General features: G+C 38.4%; 1 protein-coding gene across 4 annotated transcripts in view; it reads left to right on the top strand.

The window, feature by feature from the left end:
• The window catches only part of SLC12A1 (solute carrier family 12 member 1), a 52866-nt gene that overhangs the window by 22276 nt on the left and 12157 nt on the right, over positions 1–18433 (top strand). For all 4 annotated transcript variants that reach the window (XM_082769338.1, XM_082769337.1, XM_082769340.1 and 1 more), the window contains 11 exons: positions 324–475; positions 2101–2208; positions 3014–3137; positions 4050–4151; positions 5996–6151; positions 7844–7943; positions 8030–8141; positions 12083–12223; positions 13894–14000; positions 15444–15526; positions 18044–18187. In XM_082769338.1, the coding sequence (XP_082625464.1) occupies positions 324–475; positions 2101–2208; positions 3014–3137; positions 4050–4151; positions 5996–6151; positions 7844–7943; positions 8030–8141; positions 12083–12223; positions 13894–14000; positions 15444–15526; positions 18044–18187 (1329 nt within the window). The remainder of the gene's footprint in view (positions 1–323; positions 476–2100; positions 2209–3013; positions 3138–4049; positions 4152–5995; positions 6152–7843; positions 7944–8029; positions 8142–12082; positions 12224–13893; positions 14001–15443; positions 15527–18043; positions 18188–18433) is intronic.

Below are 18433 nucleotides of genomic sequence, written 5' to 3' on the forward strand. Positions count from 1 at the left end.
CACAGACTGACAATCTACTTCTCAGTTAATTTATTACTGATCTCCAGTGTCTGGTTCTCTACTTTCAGAAAAATGCTAGTCTTCATTAGTCAACTATTTGACTATTTTAAGAGTAACAGAAATAAATAGTTGCTTAAAGATAACATAAGAAACTTAGCCAAAGTACAGGGAAGTAATCTCTGCCTGACATGAAAACATTACTCTTTGGCATGACACTAAGGCAGTGACTGTACAAAATATATGCAGACTGTTTCAACGTATGGCAAGAACATTCTTGTGGCATCATGAGGAAGGAAAATAATAATATGCTGTTGTGTCCACAGCCTCCTGTGTTGTCCGAGATGCTACTGGGAACATCAATGATACAGTTGTATCTGGAATGAGCTGCAATGGATCATCTGCCTGCAACTTAGGCTACGATTTTTCCAGATGCAGAAATCAGCCATGTGATTATGGGCTGATGAATAATTTTCAGGTTTTAATGGAATAATATGTATAATCATAAGCAATGCATGAATACATAAGTACAAACATGCAAAAATATTATTTACTAACAACTGACTGCAACAGAACATCCACTTTCATCTAAAAAAGAGTCTAAAACTGTAGGAATAATCAAAGCAAAACATTCCTGCATTCCTTATTACCTTCACACTGCCATCACTAGCCTTCCCAGCACTCTGCTAAGGTCTTCATCTCCCCTTTCAAGAAGTACCATGCAACACTATATACTCCAACACCTTCAAACTCAAAGCCTAGACTTAACAAAGACCTCGGGAACTCCTGTCAGATGAGCAGCTCATCTCACTGCTCTTTACACAATAATGTGATTTTTACCTCAGGGGTGCTGTGGCCACTGTTAGAGGCTTGTGCCACTGTACGAAAGCCAGAGCTCTGACTTCTTATAAAAAAAAGTATCCAAAAATAGTCAAGTGGGAAGTAATGCAATCTTTCTCCTAGGCCAGAGATACTGTCTGCCATTTTTATTCTTCAAAATAGAGCTTAGGCAAAAGATCAAAGAAAAGCAGTTCTTCTGCAGCACCACAACCATGGCTCCCAGATGTCTCTTCAGCCCCTCAGCTTCACAGCCCCAAGAGGAGCTCACCACCTACCCGCACATGCTTTTCAACTAGACATTTTGAGTTTTTTTTTTTTTTTTCTTCCCAGCTGGTTCTGCTAAATGACAGGGCTGGGTAACCACCTTGAAAGGGATATACTGTTCCTGTCGCAGACTACTTTTCATTCCTTCGCAGACTGTTTTCCTTCCTTCCTCATTCCCACCTCAGTTCAGCTGCCCAGACTCAGGGGAACCCTTAAAAGCAGTGACTTCACTCAAGCCATGCACAGAGCTTCATTTCCCGCATTTATCCTTGCCAGAGTGAAGTCAGAAAGAATTATGTCTTCATCTGACAAATCTCCAGAATTAACTGCTCTCTTTCCTGGAGTACTTCCTACACACTGAAAAGCATCTGGCAACCACATCCATCCACTTCATCTTTTTCTTCCTTCTCTGGTGCTTCTGAACTTAGCAGCCCTTTTATTGTAATGGTGGTAAAGGCCAGGAAAGGCCCCTTTGGAAGGGCTGAAGGAGGCCTGATGGTGCCCAGCATCACAGTTTGTGGTGTGGCTGTTGTGCCAGCACAGTCACATATTCTGTTCCTTTTTTAGCCATATTAAACAATAATAATTAAAAACAAACAAACAAACAAACAAAAAATAACAACATAAAACAAATCTCAGACCCTCTGACCACATTTAGCACTTTGGGGCTCTTTCCTGCTGTTTCCACTTTCCCTTTTTACTACCACTGACTATTTACCCATCAAGCAGAGACTGTGACTTATAGTAGCCAGTCAGTACGGGAGGTAAGGAAATCTCACAGATTATCATTTACCTCAGCAGACAGCTGCAGGTTTTTATAAAAATTCAGCTGTGCCTCAGTTGCTTTTCACTGAAACAGGAATAACACTACTCCCCTACCTCACAGCTGGTTTGTAGTGTATTGAATTTAGGACCATGAAAAGCTGTATGTAGAGTACTTAAATGGATCTGTGATCAAAAATGTATCCAAATGCAAGTATGATTTTTTTTTTTTTTAAGGTGATGAGCATGGTGTCTGGCTTTGGTCCTCTCATCACAGCTGGCATCTTTTCTGCTACTCTGTCATCAGCTCTGGCATCTCTTGTCAGTGCACCCAAAGTTTTCCAGGTAAAATCAAAATATCCATTTCCTTATACTCTATTTTACTTCAAAGACGAACAATTTAGTTGAGCTCTGTGCCAAACGTGATAGGTATTTAAACAACAGTTACATAAGTAGGAGGACAAACCAAGGGAAACAGCACACAGAATGTTTTTCTACAGAAACAGACAGGTCTTGGCACCCTCACAGAGGGGGGAGCATTTAGGATGGTAATGTTCCTTTGGTCAGAGCTCAGCTTGGTAGCAGAAACAGGTGCTGGTTTTCGATAGCTTCCAGGCTATTTTCAGGACCACTTCTATCTCCTGACAGAAAGCCAGCCCATAGCTCAGTAATGCCAGGAACATGCAGCAGCCCTCATTCCTGTACTGGCAGGCTGCTCAGACAGGCTCTCTCCACACACCACCAGGGCACCAGCAATGTGTTTCCCAGCAATGTGAATGGGAACACAGGGCACGGGACAGAACGATACGTTGCACCCTTACAGCAAAGCTCTGATTTCTGCGACAGTTTCCTCCAGTTTTTTTTTTTTTTTTTTTTTTTTTTTTTTTTTTTTTTTTCCTCCATGTCTTTTTAAAGTACTGGATAAGTGTCAAATGACTGTGATTTTTTTTTTCTGCTATAATTTAGCAGGGTATTGGCTTATCACCTTATTTGAACGTTTACATGCCATAGCAATAGATGAACTTGAAGTACTAAGATAGATTTAATTTTTGTTTAGCAAAAACCTAGCACAAGCTGTCACTCACATATGGTGAATTTCTTCTGAAAGAGATCACTGCTCAGCAGAATTAAATTCTGATTTGTCTACCAGGCTCTTTGCAAGGACAACGTCTATAAAGGGCTCCACTTCTTTGCCAAAGGATATGGAAAAAACAACGAGCCAATCAGAGGATATGTTCTCACTTTTGTGATTGCTATGGCGTTCATATTGATTGGTTTGTATATAATTACATAACTGCAATATATGTTTTGAAAGTATATAAACTGACATTTTAATACAATGATTAGCTATGGTTAGAAAAACTTCCAGTCAGGTAAGCACACTCAAAGCTCTGGCAGCAATTTCATTACTCTTAAAGCAAAGAGAAACAAACAAGGACTCTGGTAATAGCACAGTACCACCAGAGCCTCATTGCCAAAGATACTAAGTAAGTGCAGCTCCTGTTCATTTCACTGTAAGAGGGCAGCGCTTAGAACTATATCAAATAAGGCAATATCCAACTTTGAAAATGTATTTCCAGTTCATATTGCATATGGATGTGAAATAATTTTGAGATAATTAGGAGGCCTACTCTGTCAAGCCTTTCCCACAGTCAGCTCAAAGGCACAGCCCAAATTGCCAGCACTGGTGGCAGAAAAACTTAGCTACCATATTGAGTGTGCTATCACTATTATCAGTAATTTTGGGGAGTTGGATTTTTTAAATTATTTTTTCTGAAATTTCAATTTCAAATTGTGTGACACTCTCAACAAATAGGAAGTTTAGTAAAGAGAATTCAGATCACCATTTAAAAAGCAAAACAATACATTTTGACTAAAAGACTTTCAAGAAACACGTGTCCTCTGAATCACATATTTAAAGCTCTGAAATTCACACCAGATCCACATCATTAAGAGGCAGTCTGCAGGACTGGAGTATCAAGTATAACCTTACATGGCATATATATTATTAAAATGAGCAGACACACTAATATAAATGAGGGTATATCAAGGTGGCCTTAAATTAGTACCACAGAAAAATAGCAAAACTCCCTGAATAAAAAATTCAGACAGTATCCAGATTTAATGCAGTCAGAAGAAAGCTATCCACAACCTAGGAAACTGATGCCTGTGTGTGTGTCTTGCAGCTGAACTGAATACCATTGCTCCCATCATCTCCAATTTCTTCCTGGCTTCATACGCTTTGATTAATTTCTCCTGCTTTCATGCCTCATATGCAAAATCTCCAGGTAAGTCGGCATTCACCTGTGATTTAAGGGTGGGCTACACAGACTTCTCTCTGCAAGTTTTCAACTGTATGTCAGAGAAAGCTGCAGTACCTGTAAAACATCTAAGCTATGTGATCTGAGGTTTTACTGCTCCCATTGAATATGATGACATTTTATTTATCTGCAAGAGACAAAAATAATGGCTCTAGCCCTTACATTCCCTGCAGTTGTACAAGATGAAAAAGACTTTGGTGAATCCCACTGGAGCAGAAAAGCTCTTCCTTAGGGTGTATTTCTCCTCACTATCACTCAACATGGATGAATAAAAAGCTATGCTACCTCTGACCACATAAAGTAAGCAAGGTATAGTGGGGTATCATTATGCCTGTCTCTGCCAGAACTATGGTGAAATTTGTAGAAGGTTCATGAGCAGTAACTGTGCTAGTAGTAATACAGCCTTGGAGGGAACACACAGAACAAGAACAGGTCCCCAGAACAGCATCAGCTCTGCAGTGGCTAGTAGCAGAAATGTAGGGTAGAACATAATGAGGGCCTCTACAATGGTAACTTGGGAGTTACTCTTTACACTTGTACAGCAAGGGAAAATACAGGCTTGCAGGCATATGCATCACCACAGATGAACAGTCCTCCTCATCATCATTAATGGAGGGGTGACACCTTAAGGACTAAAGTCAATCAGCTGAGCAGCACCGTTTAGGGCACACAGGAAAGACATGTTCCTGCTGATATGAATAAATTATTCAATTCAAGAAGCAGAGAACACATTTTTGATTTCCAGCGTGAAGAAACCTGCAGTGGTAGCAAAAATGCCTACATCAGCTTCCCTCCAACAGATCTGCATGGTGCCATTTGTTCAGAGGGCAGAAAAGATGAACACTTCTGCTAATTACCTGCACAGCTGAACAAATGCAGATCTGCTTTACATGGCCTTAGAGCTGAGTAAAAATTACCCCTACATATTTCACATACGTGCATCTGATTCAACTCTGCCACTACTTAACATTTCCTGACAAAACCGTACCCTTTTTTTTTTTTCCTAATTTCCTCCAGTTAATTTCTGCCAATTCACAATGATAAATTATCATAATTGCAAGGCTGCAGGATAGCACATTTCTTCACAGCAGGACCTTCCCATTCCCTCATTACAAAGATGATCCAAAATAGGGTTGCTCAACCTCTCCTCGTATCTTCAGTGTTTTTCTCCTCTCCAAAGAGTCTGCTCTGTAGAACACCTAACAGAGACCTGCAAACCATGGAGGCTCACTGCTTGCTTCATTTTAATTGCTAGCAGGGGAAGGATTCAGTACTGCAGCTGAAGAGCAGCAGGAATAATATCTTTTTAAAGTCAATTGCCAATGATTTTATTTTTATGCAGCGAGGCCAGGCAATTTACAAATTTGAAAGACACATGTACTTAGAACATTGGGACAAACTGTCCTCTCAGCAAGCATTTAGCTTCTATTAATAAGTTCTATGTGTATGCATCAGAAGGACGTAATAACCTATTACTTGGAGTTACGGGAAAGCCTATTTTCAGTTCTGAACTAGTGAACTTTATTTTGGCAAAAACACATAAAAGCCATTCAAAGCGAGGCTGGACAAAGCAGTAGGAAGCAGGTTATAGTGAAAGGTTTGCAAGCCCCAGTATTTGGTATGTATAGAAATCTAAACCAGCCAATACCCTGGAAGTACCTGTTGCCTGAGAACTTGCACATACCCCTCCCACCCCTTCTGACAGAGCCTGAAAAAAACTGCATGTGAGTCTCTATGTGCAAGACCACTGGATCGCCATTTGCTTTATATATTTTTCTGCTCTTCCAATTTCCTCAATTCTCTTTAAACAGGTTGGAGACCTGCATTCAGATATTATAACATGTGGGTATCACTCTTTGGAGCCCTGTTGTGCTGTGGCGTCATGTTTGTCATCAACTGGTGGGCAGCTCTCATCACTTATGCCATTGAACTCTTTCTATATATTTATGTGACATATAAGAAACCAGGTAAGGCCACAAGATACTTATTTTATGTATATGTTATGCAGCCTCAGCAGACTTTACTGGAATTAATTCTGCTTAGAGAAGCACCCATTCCTTCTTCTTAAACACCTTTCCTTACAGGGAAGTTTGAACCATCATATCCCACTTTATATAAAATAGATTAAGGCAATAGTCTTCTGAACTTTTGCCTTTTTAACAAGCACTTCAGGTTCAGGGCTTTGTATAAATGGTCCAGCACACCATTTGTTTCCCACATCATTATTAAAGAGTTAATCTGTGCTTTCACTTGAGTTTCACTCATCACGTTTTTCCATCCATACACAAAACCTTGCTTGAATTTTGCTGTGTTCTTAGCTGTCTCGTCTGGCATCCTCACTCAAAAAAGTGAAACCTGCTGCCACTATACAATAAAAACACAAGCTGCATTGTGACCTGATCTTTCTCCACTACCTTCATATAATTCCTCAGTAAATCATGAAATATAGGCACATTTTACTGCTGGAAAAGAATGCTTAGTAGCTCAGCAAATCACAGGAGCTGTCCTTAGAAATCTGTGCACTATTGCAATACAGCACCAGTATGAGACAACTTAGTCTGGTTATTCATAGCCAAGACTAAACTAACCCAGGTCCAGATTTTAGTGCTAACCATCTGAATACCTTGTTCAGTGAAACAAATAATACAAAGAAAAAAGGCAAATCTCCCAGCATAAGATGTGCTTTCATTGCAGCTAGGTTGATACAGCAGCATCTGGTCTGAGCCTGTGTTACTCTTTTCTGTGTATATTAGTTCATTGTTGTGTGTCCTCCCTATTTGTGCTCTCATACCTACTGGGATGGTCTGTGGTTCTTTCCCTGTACACCACGTAGGAGAATGCAGCTGTGAAAAGATGGGGTGTCAGAAATACATTTGAAGATTGTTACCCTTTTCCTAGTATATTACCAATGAATGTCCTTGCTGGAAAGTAGCAGCTTAAAGCCTGGTTGCATTCACTGAAGACACCAAGCAAAAATCTATCCATCTCCAACTCTCCAAGATAGTGACTTTTGTTCAGCACTTACCTACCAACAATGGAGTGGTTCAAAAAGTCTAATATTCCTCAGAAAAGAAGGCCTCTAGACATCCTTCTACTTATTTTCACTAAGCTTTAGCTCTGTACCTTGACGTAACTGGACTTGATCTGCATTCATGTTGACCTCAGTATGGAAAGTTGTTTCTCATCTGCCTCCTTCCACCAAAGAACAGAGAAGACAATCTATATGCCAAAATTAGTTTGGGAGAACAATTTTTGCCCCATACAGAAGAACAGAACTAACCAGAGCTTGTGATACTCCCTGCTAATGGATTAATTTGAACTTCCTCAAATTCCACACTGAATGGATTGCTCAGGGCTGTCCATTTTATACATGGGGAAAGAGTACAAAGTTAATGAAACATAAGAAAACATTTCCCAAGCAGAAGAAATAACGTTGCTTATGCTTTTTATAAAAATAATGAGACAATTCATTTGCATGTTATTTTTGCATCACACAAACTAACTTTTCTTATGAAGCATAAAGAAGGGTAGATCTATATCTAAGCATGGTAGAATATACACTTCTTTGACTCATAGATAACATGATTTCTGACCTTTGTAATAGAACACAGAGAAAAGCCCATGGTTTAATATGCATTATTTATCTTCATTATATGCAGAAGTAAATTGGGGCTCTTCTACACAAGCTCTTTATTATATTAATGCCTTGGACAGTGCTCTGGCTTTAACTGCAGTGGAAGATCACGTGAAAAACTTCAGGTAAGATTTCCAGTGAACAGCTGAATGGCTTACTCTGAATAAGTACATTACCCAATTAAATACAATCTGTTTTTTCCTCCTAACAGGCCCCAGTGCATAGTATTAACAGGAGCTCCTATGATCAGGCCTGCTCTGCTAGACATCACACATACTTTCACAAAAAACAATGGGCTGTGTATCTGCTGTGAAGTGTATACGGTAAGGTCAACTCGCATAAATACAAAAGTTCAGCACTGATGGGTGCTGCATATCCCCATTACACATTCCACTTTCAGTTGGCACACAGTGTTCCCACTGGTGCTGATGAGCTTCTGTGCAGACCATGAAAAAGATTCACACTGAGAATTAATTTTGTCATAAGTCTTGACAAGAAAGCTATTGGCTGATGTAGTGCCTGTTGGTAAATGCCTCATTGTGATGCATTTCAGAGCTCATAGTAGATGGAAAAAAAAATGATAAAAGTTTTTATTTATCAATTTTTATTTATCATTTTTTTATCAAAAAAATGATAAAAGTTTAAAAAAAATAAAGCATTGCAAATTTTTTTTTAAATTGACACAGTAAGGTTTAAAAAAAAAAAAAGAAAAAAAAAAAGAGGGAGGCAGAGTTCTCTCAGGAATATAGCACTAGAGACAATTACCTAAGCTCTGTTTCCATCTTTGCCACTCATTTGCAGGGGGTTGGCAAGTAATTCAGATCTCTGTGCAGTGCTTTCTCCAAAATTGTAACAATGCTAATTTTGAGTATAAACATACTTTTCCAATATCTTCTAAAGAAAGAAGCAAAATATATTTCTAGCTATAAGTAGACAGGAAGTTATGTATTTTAAAAGGATGAACATTAGACTTTAATTAGGAAATGACAAAAATAGATGGGTTTGTATTATAGAAGAGAAAACGCATTTTAAATATTACAACAACCTTTTGAGAGGAAATAAAAGGTCCATGACACTAAAAGGGACTGCAGAATCTAACTAATAGAGTCAGAGTCACTGCAGACAAGATAATGTATTCTTCCACATGAGCATAAGAATAATTCCTTTGATGCTGTCACTTTGAAGAATGGAAGTATAGAGAAGCTACATGTGATTTTTTCCAAACTGAATGAATCTATAAAGAGTGAATGGCTCAAATCCTTTTCTATTGTAATTATTGGCAGCTTTCCCACTGCATTCAATAAGCACAGAATCAAACCCAAGAAGATCCTGAGATTAGGCAGATTCATAAGGTTGATTTCCAGCATGTTTTCTGATTTATTTAGGCATGTTTCTCTGATATTACCACTTTCTATGTAGAACTGAAATTTCATTTTAGTCTACAAAAAAAGCAACTATGTCTATTTTGTCAGTGTAAGCATTTTTTTCCCTATTATTTCTCCAGTAACAAAAGCTAAATTTAATTTGGTTGGTAATAAAAGTGTGACACAATAAACCTTAGCAATTTGCAAAACTATGGCAACAACCGCATGATAAAATTCCTGTGTCCTGGGAGTGGGAATGTCATAATGTACTTAGAATAAGTTTGCTGCCATAGTACAAGACTGTGAGGTGTCTTACTGTCACATAAGCTTGCACGACTCCAGAGAGAGCTATGACTGGAAATCCAGGCACTGTACTGAAGATACAATACATATCATAACAAATACAGCAAGACCATTTACCCACAAATGTAATATCCAACATATTTTGCCTCAAAGGCTGACATGCTGCTAGCTATGCTAAAGTTTTGAGACTATGCCAAAGGGAACATCTTCCATTCCCTATCCCCAAATGAGGGCAAGAAACTTCCTGGGAATATGATAATGTTCACAAATGGGTAAAATAAATATAGGAATTTAATATACAGACAAACAGCTTTTAAACCATCTTTTAGGTTGTGGCTGTGTGTGGGCTTGAACAGTGATTTTCCAGTGAAAAGGGCTATTCTGCTTTTCTCCCTGTTTTCACAAATATTTTTGCAAGGTTAATCTTCATCTGTACCGAAATTCACTGCACAATTGCAAAACATGAACAGTGATACAAAGGAGGAGTAGGGGAGGACAGATAGGCTATCTGATGAAGTGGGACTGTCCCCTTGGACAACAGAAGCATCTTTGTGCAAGATATTTGTAAATGTTTTATTTTTTTTTCCTTTTCATGAATTCACAAGTTCATTAATAATGCAGCAAACTCTTCTCAAGTTACACGTTAAGAAATACTCCAGTAAGCTTACTGTCACACAAGAGTGCAGCATCGTCTCTGAAAGATTATGTGCATTTACCTCCCTCCTCCTGTACTTTCCAAAAAGTCATTCATTAACAGAACTATGTGAGGGATGATGCCTGAGTAAGCATCAATCCAGCCTGCTTTTGATCAGATCAAAATTCACATTATTATTTGAAACAATGAAAAATGTGCAGATAAAACATGACACACAAACTCTGCCAGATCATTTTCTTTTTCAATGCTGCTTTATACATGGAACTTGCTGAAAATTTTCTCCTTTTCTATCCCCTTCTCTCCTTTTTCTATCAGCCAATACCAACGAAGTGAAAGTAAATGTATTGCAGTTATTTCTACATCTCTATAAACATACAGTACATCCAATTTCCTTCCTTACAGAAAAAAAAAAAAAAAAAAAAAGTATTTCAGCAAGGCTGGAAAGCTCTGAGACAAAGAAATTTTGAGTTTACAATCTGTATCACCCATTTAAAATTGTTTTTAAATTAAGTGATTCTTCCTGTACACTTCATTTCAGAGTGAATATCTTTCAGTTTCAGTTTTACGCTGTTCTCGATTGGGAAATTTTGAGCCTATAGTATATATTATGGCTAAAAAAAATAAATATATCTAATTCTTCCTCTACTCAATTTTAATCAATTTCCTAGCTTATCAGGAGAAGCTACCAGATACTAACTTACTTTAAGTATGAAAGATTTAAATATGAATTTTGAAATACAACCTCCTGAGCATGAGTTTACCAAGCCTTTCTAGTTTGTTGTATAAAGTTTTATTGAGTTCTATTAGTTTCCTGTCCCTTTATAACCAAAATGGCAGCTTGCACCCTCAAAACTACTAGAAATTATAAAATAGTAAAGTGGTGACTGCAGACTGCATGGAACTCAACTCCGTAGCCAACTCAAGTTCTAAATTATCTGTTTCTAACAAACCAGTCTGGTACCACTTCCCTCCTTAGGAACAAGCAAACACACTCACTTGATTTCAAGCACTTCCAAGTTATCTGCATCTTTCTGACACATTTAATTATTACTACTTTGATGTTGCTGAACACACTCCCACAGTTTACAATTCCACTTTCTATTCTTCCTCAGAAAGCAAAAACTACCTGTACAGCCAGTAACACTCCAAAGCCAGCATCTTGAGCATCTGTCTCTGGGTTTCTTCTTCACTGCAGAAGAGCTAGATTACTGTTACAGATTTCTAAAAATCAGTATAAAAGGGAATAAACAAGGCCTCACAAACCTTAATCTCACACTTAAGAGCACAGATTTTTGAAATCAGTTAAATTCCAGATATATGCTCCCCAAACTTATCTTATCTGTCTAAATTCCCTGCTGGCAGCCTTGATGTCTCCTCTGGGCCAAATCTTTCTGGGGACTGACTGCCAAGCCTTTCTCTGCTGAGAATGTACCAGGTCTTATGACTTGGATATAGACATGGATTTTGCCTCATTAAATTACCAGATGACCGCTGGGAGGACCTGGTAACAAAGGCAGTTACATGTTTAATTGTATGGCAACATATCTTTCTCTTCTTATTAGTAGATAGTAGTTTAACAAGGTGTATTTAGATCTGCTCAGCCTTATTTATGAAATCATGTCAGGAAAGGAGTTTATTCACTCTGAGATGTTTCATCATACCTTAGATATTTTTCTAAGATGTTACAGCCCAGAGTAGTCATCCTTTCTGTCAGAATCGCTATATTTAAGTAGCATTAACAGACTCAGCCTTCTTGAGCAGAACGTGAATTATGTTAGCAGCCTAGTTCTTTTCAAAGGGTTGAATCTCTGCAGACTCTTTTGGGAAATGTATTTTTCTGACTCTCTCCATTTGCTCCCACAGCAGACTAGGTAACTCCTTCAAAATTGCTCTGTGTTGCATAATACAAGCCTTCTTAATAATATTTTATTGTATCATGCAGGGATCACGCAAACTGTGTGTTAAGGAAATGAACAGTGGCATGGCAAAAAAGCAGGCCTGGCTTACAAAGAACAAAAGAAAAGCCTTTTATGCAGCAGTGGCAGCTGACAGCTTCAGAGATGGAGTCAAAAGTCTCCTTCAAGTAAGCTTTTTGTTTACAGAACACAGAGAAGAGTGCTACATCAAAGCATCCCTTTACAGAAAGCATTTCTGTTTACTTGTTAAGAAGTCCTGTGTATGTATGGAAAATGTTATAAACAGAGAGGGCATTCTGGGGGTACATGTATTTATATTACAGGTTATTTCATAAACAGATCTAGTTCTGGGCTATGGAATTATGAGACAAGGCAGGCTGATTCTTTCCTAAATGAACAAGATACTTCCTAAAAACAAAAACAGAGGCCTTTACAGGGCATCATATGAATGTCTGTGCAGCTGACACTTGATACATTTCAAATCAATTCTATTGCTTGGTATTATGCAGCATAATAAGTTGCTAAGATTTTTATTTTTTTTTGCATTTATTGAAAACAAAGTGTAATAAACATACATTTTTTGCAGAGAAGGCCATCTAAAATAGTGGGCAATATTTTTCTATTACCCTAAGAATAAAGCAGACTTTTTCCAAAAGTCCATTTTTAAATGGCCTTAACAACAGGGGCACTTTTTATGTTTCCAATTTCTCTCTCTCACCTGTATTTAAACACAAAAGTACTGAGACAAAATGCAGAAAAAATTTGTTCTATCAAAACTTGACATGGTTACTTCACCTTTGGTTTAAGCATTGTCTCAGAAGGAGATCCTTCTAATATTTTTGAGAACAATCATAGTCTAAAGATCTCTTCATTACTACCTAAACCACAAATAATTCCCAGCACACCAGAATAACCATATAATCACTGTAATAACCTAAGAACAAATGTATTGGTTTGCCAAGCACTTATTCATTTGAATATAAACAGTGCAAATCTAACAGTGTTACCCCAAAGCCAACCAAAAAAAAACAAAACACACACGCACACAGACAACCAATAACAACAAAGAAAGAAACAACAACAAAAAAACATACCAAGATTTCAACAGTTTTTTGTTGAGGTAAAAGGTTCCCAATACTCCGAGTATTCAGATTTCTATAAGAATTAAGTTAGCTTAAACTAGAACTGATAGCCCTTACTTTTCCATGTTTTAACATCCAGTTCCAGTTTTGGAGGCAAAGCAATATATTGACAATCCATTTGTTCTTCCTGTTTATAAACTGTAATTTTATCTACAGAGCATGCTTAGCTGCTTCTGGATAAATAACCTTTAGGAATGAATACAGAAGAAACAGAATAGAACAGCAACAGTTTCTAAGCTCAAGGCAAAAAAAAAATATATTCTTAAGAGGATATGCCTTCTCTACATATCTGAGGTGTTTAAAAAGACTTCAGACCCAGTTAATCTATTGGGTATTCCAAATCTGATAAAAGCTTTGTGTTATTGTCTTAGAATGAGCATACAAACAGTGCTTGAACTCTCTTTTGATTACAAGTTTTTGAACCATTTTAATGAGAGCATGTCAGAAGAGATATAAATGAATACTTTAGCAAATTTAGAAAAATTACATTTCTGTCATCTAAAAATCATTTATAGTTGGAGTGATTTAGAGCTAATCTTTTTGCATGGGTAGGAGCATGAAGGACATTCATGAAATGCAATCTAGTCATACGCGTGTCCAGAACATTATTACTTCATTTATCTTTCACCATTACTTCTCATTTACAGTAAGAGCATGTGTGTGTGTATTCTCAAGCAGTGTTTTAATATTGATAGGCGTCAGGCTTGGGTAGAATGAAACCAAATACCTTGGTGATTGGATTTAAGAAGGACTGGAGAAATGCTGCTGCCTCGCAAGTTGAAAACTATGTGGGTGTTATACAGTAAGTCACAGTTCAGCATCACCTTTTTCACTCCCTCTAGTCTAGATTAATATGGCATTTCCATACAACAGTTGGACCAGATGATCTTGGAGGTCTTTTACAACCTTAATGATTCTATACAGAACTTAACATGCAGAAAAATGTAAGAATAAACCTAGAGATCTGGGTTCACATATGCTATCTCTGTAACACTCCATGGCTTCACTCACCTTGCAAGATCTGCTTAGAAAACGTCTGGCACAGTTGGAGATTATGTGGCTTGACAATGCTACATAAAGAAGCTGCACTGTTGTCAGCAGTGCTTTTGCAGAACTATATGTTCTCTTTTTTTTTTTTTTTTTTTTTTTTTTTTTGTAGGCAGGAGCTCAGAGAAAAACAACCCTAATGTACACACTTAGGGAATAAGAGAACATCATGGAATTCTTCTTTTAAGCCTAGGAGACAGAGGAAAAGCCTTGCTTCAAATCTCTTGTGTGCCTAAGGCTCAGCAGCTCTGTGGATTGGGATTTAGCCAGAAACAGTCATTTAGAAACAGGCTTCTCAGATTCTTGCTCAAAACTCACCTGCAAACCCACAGCAAGTCAAAGAAATACAAAACCCACCCCAGCTTTGTTATTTCCTCAGAGAAGGAACAAAAAAATAGCTCATGGCAACCTAGCTCCTAAAAAGTGTTGTGTGAAGTTCTGTGTGCAGTTCTGGGCACCACAGTACAAAAAGTACATGAAACCGTTGGAGAGTGTCCAGAGGAGGGCGACGAAGATAGTGAAGGGCCTACAGGGGAAGACATACCAGGAGCAGCTGAGGTCACTGGGCCTGTTCAGCCTGGAGAAGAGGAGGCTGAGGGGAGACCTCATTGCAGTCTACAACTTCCTCGCAAGGGGGAGGGGAGGGACAGGTGACCTATTCTCCTTAATCACCAGTGATAGGACCTGCGGGAACGGTGTCAAGCTGAGGCAGGGGAAGTTTAGGCTGGACATCAGGAAGAGGTTATTCACCAAGAGGGTGGTTGCACACTGGAACAGGCTCCCCAGTGAAGTAGCCACTGCACCAAGCCTGTCTGAATTTAAGAAGCGATGGGACTGTGCACTTAGTTACATGGTCTAAACTTCTGGGTAGACCTGTGCGGTGACAGGAGTTGGGCTTGATGATCCTTATGGGTCCCTTCCAACTCGGTATATTCTAGGATTCTGTGAAACACCTGTTATATTAGGAATAGCCTATCTGTTCCCATACCCTTTTTTCCCCCTCCCCTCAAACGAAGGAAAAAAATTAGAACTGTACTTGATTCTTGTGCAATACCTTCTGCAATTTTACCCAGAATAGCCCAGCACATGGCAGTAATACCTCCACTGAGCACTAACACTTTTACGCATCAGCTCAAGGCAGCTTTCCTCAACGACATGCACGATATGAAATATGTTCTTTTTTTATTTTATTTTTCAGTGATGCCTTTGATTTTGAGCTTGGCATGATTATCGTCAGAATTAGCCAAGGATTTGATATAACTCAGGTCCTCCAGGTTCAAGGTATGTGGTGACTCAGTAGTCAAATTATACTTCACATCTATGGTAGTTACATGCTCAGCACAGGGAAGATTCAGACCAATACTCTTAGCATCACCATCTGGTTTTGGAAATAGTTCCTACACCTGTAATTTCTACAGTTCCTCATTGCTTCTGCAGTTTCAATACTTCCCAAAATCCTTGCTGAAGCAGATGTCCACTGGTAGTTACAGGAGGCCAACCCTCACATGCTAATGAATTCTGCACAACAGGGAACTGAACTCCCAAAGCACTCGTAGCACAGGCACAGGCTAAAGCTGTAAAATCATGCATGGAGCAACCAGTTGCTCCAGCACGGTTCCTTCCAGCTCTCAGCACATCTTCCTCACTCTGCCTACCTGAGATCTCTGGGGCTGATGGTAATCAGGAAGCTGTGCTTTCAGTATCACCTCTGTAGGACGCTGTGGCCCAGAAAGCCGCAAAAATCTCAAAACTGCACGAAATATCAATTCTCCTTTTCACCTTTTTGTTCATTCTTCCTTAGATTAGCAGCAGCAGTTGCAAAAGGACTTTCAAGAGCTATGTTTAACGGTGGCCTTTGTTTTCCCTTTCCTCTTTAGGGCACCAGAGTTCTACTGGTTCCTCATGTAACTTGGGGAGGGAATGGCTCCATATAAACACCCTATTAGAACAATTCTCCAGGTTTTCAATACGATAACTTTTCCATTTCCTGTAAGCTTGTTCACTTGAGCAGACAGATCCAACCTAAACCCGGAAATTACTCCCAGTGTCCCATGTAGACCTCACCAGAGAAAGCTTTTGTGATACAAATTAGATAAAATCTGTAGACAAGGAAGGTATATGTACACAGGAAAAGAAGAATGGGGGTGACTCTTTGCTGCCGCCTGCTGTAAATCTGCCTCCAGCTTCTCCCCACAGCATTTTAGAGACCCGCTGACAGACTGTGCTCAGGACTGAAAGAACACCCAGAAAGAACATAAGTACCTTAACTCAGCTAATTAAAACAAAAAAAATATTTCTCCACTAAAGAGGATGGATTCTAGGGATGAGGCAGCCTCCAAAAGCAAATCACCTACGAATTAAAAGGCACCAGAGACACCTTTAAAAACAAACAAACAAACAAAAAAAAACAGTAGACAAATATTCACCCAGGAGAATCTCTGGTAGTCTGATGTGCATGGAGAGCTACAGTGCAACATGACAAGAACTTAAAATACTAAAAATAGATTTATGCTTCCCCAGACCTGTAGATACCTCCAGTAGAACTGCCCGCCTCTGCATACTGAGAGTCAGAAAATGACTGCTCAGAAGATAGAGGCATTAGAACACCAGTGAAATTTCAGCAACTACCAACTTTGCATTCTTACAAACCAAGTTTTAAGACACTAGGAATGAGAAAGAATTAGAAACAGTAGAGCAAATAAAATAAAACCCCTCTCATATGCAGAAATGTTTTGAAGCAGATGCAGTCTCCAAAATGGAGGGAAAAAAAAAAAAAAAAAAAAGGTTGTATTCTGTTCTATTTGCTATGGAAGTCTGTTTAAGAGAGAAACTGAAATTCTACTTCTGAATAACCATTAAGTTGGTGGTTATCATCACCTCTAATAACCAGAAGCACAAGGTTGTCATGGATTCTAAAGTAAAAGAAATGGCATTCATTTACACTGGCAATTGAGAGTGCCAAAAGTGCTTATGATATCCAGCTGGTGAGGTTTTGTTTGTTTTAAAAAAACTTTATTAAATAAATTTACCTCACTCTACATAAATAGAAGTCTTTCTTTTGAAAAAAAGCTTTCAGCAGGTAAATGCCTGTATCACCATAAAATTAGTGCCTCATCATAATATATACCACAATAACATATTGTACTTTTTCCTCAATATTGCTAAGGTGGAATTGTTCTTTTTTATTATTGAATTTACAAAATTGTTTAGCTAAATCTGAATTTTTCTGCTAAACTGAAAAACAAAAACAAAAAACAAACATCAGACATACTTCAGCTTAGAAACTGATCACATATTCAGTAACCTTTCATATTTCTGAGAATCTCAAGTCCAAATTGATGTAGTCTTGCTCTCAGAGCAGAGGCCCAAGAGCTTGAACTCTTTACACCAGCTTTCTTACTTTAAGAAAACAGCTTTCCTGATCTGTTTTTGAATTCTTAAGAATGAAAACAACCCACAAACATAACTAAATGTATAGTATCTTATGTAACCATAAAATACAGTAATACTGAATTTGATCTTGAAAAGGAAGTCTGAGAATGGTTAACTAGCACTTTAATATTCACTGCTGTGATAAGCATGGGCACCCTAAATTAGGGCTTCTAGAGGTGAATTCAGCCTCCTCCTCCCTATTGGTTTTCGAGGAGAAAGTATTTAAAGACTTTTTCTCCCAGCAGCTTTACATTGTGTACTAAGAACCACAACAGCAATTACAACATCGCTGTTACTTCAATAAGTGTTTTTATTTGAAATAGAAAATGATGTGTTACCAGTTTGCCTACTTTTTCTCAAATACAGAGGAATTAGAGAAGCTGGAGCAGGAGAGGTTGGCACTGGAAGCTACCATTAAAGAAAATGACTTTGAAGAAGAAAAAAGTGGGATCTGTGGATTCTTCAGAAAAGCCAGAAAGCTCAGTATCTCAAAGCATGAAACAAAAAAGGGTAAGTTCTGAAATGAGAACTTCTTCCTGACCCTTCAGTTCATTACACTCTCACCAATATGCAAGCTGGACTTTGGCTGTAAGGCCAAAGCTCCTGAGCCACACAGAGTCTCTTGGAACAAGGCCTGCCCCGCGCAAACAGGCCTTGGTGGCCATAGAAAAATAGCATCAATGTTTGAGGAACACAGAAAAAGTCTTATTTTTAAAGGACATTTTCAGTTTTTAAACAGAGGTGTTTTCTTCCTCC

This window comes from Aythya marila (genome assembly GCF_965140915.1).
Source record: "Aythya marila genome assembly, chromosome: 11".
In the NCBI taxonomy this organism is placed as follows: Eukaryota; Metazoa; Chordata; class Aves; order Anseriformes; family Anatidae; genus Aythya; species Aythya marila.